The sequence below is a fragment of the Macrobrachium rosenbergii genome, chromosome 10, assembly GCF_040412425.1.
Source record: "Macrobrachium rosenbergii isolate ZJJX-2024 chromosome 10, ASM4041242v1, whole genome shotgun sequence".
In the NCBI taxonomy this organism is placed as follows: domain Eukaryota; kingdom Metazoa; phylum Arthropoda; class Malacostraca; order Decapoda; family Palaemonidae; genus Macrobrachium; species Macrobrachium rosenbergii.
In genome coordinates, this window is record NC_089750.1 from 26095053 (window position 1) to 26097552 (window position 2500).

Below are 2500 nucleotides of genomic sequence, written 5' to 3' on the forward strand. Positions count from 1 at the left end.
TGAATAGGGGAACTGGATATCCAAGCCATTGGCTTCATCCCTTGACCATGAGTTACCGAAAGCGACCCATGCATTTCTATGACCGAATTCGTTGAACCCTCGCCAACTGGACCCCTCTATAGCTGCTCATATGCAACTTTATCTCAAGTGAACGAGACCTTTAATCCCCGTGCAGAGAACACTGATCACAACCGAACCTGCTGTGCTGACTGAACAAAATTGCATAAAATCGCATTTGGTAAGTTTCAAAGAAAACTCTCAAAAGCAAAACACTTTTTGTTTTTTCCTAACGCAGCAGCCGATGGGACGGGCAACCTAGTGGTCTCTAGACCTTGCTTACACCAGTACACACTTGACGGACACGAGGAATGTTTGGGGAATTGAAAGGACTTGGGTCTTACCCCGACGGAAACCGTAAGCCTTCATTTTGGAAAAAAGTACAGATGGTTGTTACAGTCACCAAACCGAACAATGAGAGGATCACTGAGTTCCACAGACTAAACGTTAAACTGGTCAACATGGCCTACAAACAGAAAAGATCAAGTGAGGCCACCTAGCCGGGAAGAGAAGATTACCTAAAGCAGAACGCACATTGAGATATTGGCTGACGAACTGCCTTTGATTCAGTCCTGTCAAGAAGGAACGAGAGGTCAAACACGCAAATATAAGAAAAAAGTTCAAGCGAGGACGGATGCGAGTAACGAAAAGCTTTAGTAACTGACTTGAATAATGTACACCGCAATCTTTTCAAGCCTATATTCAAGAAGAAATATGTTAATAGCTACGTAAATGATAGTCTTTAAAAATGGAAATCTTTTATATACACACACCTTCAATCACGAAACCCAACATGCGAGGTCCCAAGAATACTACAGTGCAATTTATTCAAAAGCAACTAAGAGAGAAAGACGTGCTTCTGTACTTCATTACTATCCGTAAAACCCGGTACTCGCTTGTAGCCTACGTCTACTATTGAGCAAAAACTAGGAAAGAAATGAAATAAAGTAAAACCGATTTGTTTAAAAAAAGCTTTCCTTATATTTCGATCATTCTTATGGTCTTCAGAAATGATGATTTCAAGTAAAAAAATTACGTATTCTTATTACAGATGGCAATTACATAATGAACGCCTTTTATGGTCTAAGGGCATCAAACCCAAGAGATAACGGATAGCGTTTCTCACGCTTAATGCCCACCTATAATCACAAGACATCTATGTACCTCGCCATTAATTACCGAGAGTTTTTTTTTTTTTTTTGCCAAACATTTAGTCTCTCAGACCAATATTATCCCACAGAATGATGACAACTTACATGGAAGGATAGATGAACATTTCTTTTTTAGCGAACAACGATGAAGTTTCGTATATTTTTCATTTGAATTATCATATACATGTAAAAATATGATAATCTCTAAAATAACCTTATTGACAAATAATTGATACCTTTCTTTAATATAAATTCAACATCATCTAGGTTCTAAATTCAGACATATTCAAGATATTCTATATATATATATATATATATATATATATGTATATATATATATATATATATATATATATATATATATATATATATATATATATATATATATATATATAAATATAAATTAAGCATAAACGTATGACAACATACGAAATATATCTTAGCAGACATGATGTTAATCACCACTGTAAAATGACCCTCCACTCCAAAAATGATCTCTAAGAGCATATTCTTTATCTTTTTGAATACCCCGTCCCTTCTCTAGCCTATGTTCCCTCCCCAACAAGAAAACTGTTTCAAAATAAATTTACACATTACCTCTCCTGTCGGAGGCGTCGAGGGCGGTGTGGACGACGGTTACCCCAGGGACCACTATAGCCGGCAGAGTGCGGCTCCTGACCAAAGGAGGTCTGGAGACCACGCCCCCTTCTTTCACCGAGCTGGGGAAAAGAGAATAAAAGCTACAATGTAATTTTTGTTATATGTTGGACAATATATATCAAATACAATGAAGTAATTATATAAGAAATATTAGATTAAAAGAAACAAATCCATACATTAATCATCTCCACGAGACTGATCTTAGCCTAAGTAATTCATAAGGCGTATGTCTTCTCCTCAAGCAGTCTAATACGAGAAAGTTTATTCATAATTTTATGCAGTCTAATACGAAAAAGATTATTCATAATTTTATCCAAAATTAATAAGAAAAAATATGGAAGTCTTAGAGACATAAAACGGAATACTGTATGAATAAAGAAACTATCTTAAAGCTCTTTCACGTCATGTTGGCGTCAAGGTATGGCGCTCGGAACGAAGTTATTTTACGACAGAGAATGTAAAAAGTTAGAGGACTGTAAAACTTTATATAACAATTAAAACTCACCATTAAACTTAAATACTCAGTCAGTAGTAGTTCTAATAATTAGTAAGTTATAGGTCTTTATTATAGTATCACAAAACCAGATGCACTCTATCTACTGATAGATGCAGCCAAAAGCAAGTATGAAAAT

At 35.6% G+C, this 2500-nt stretch overlaps 1 protein-coding gene across 16 annotated transcripts in view; it reads right to left on the reverse strand.

Annotated features, from left to right (window-relative positions):
• Positions 1 to 2500, reverse strand: part of wake (wide awake) — a 1231097-nt gene that overhangs the window by 415393 nt on the left and 813204 nt on the right. For all 16 annotated transcript variants that reach the window (XM_067110041.1, XM_067110037.1, XM_067110036.1 and 13 more), the window contains one exon: positions 1806 to 1927. In XM_067110041.1, coding sequence (XP_066966142.1) covers positions 1806 to 1927 — 122 coding nt within the window. The remainder of the gene's footprint in view (positions 1 to 1805; positions 1928 to 2500) is intronic.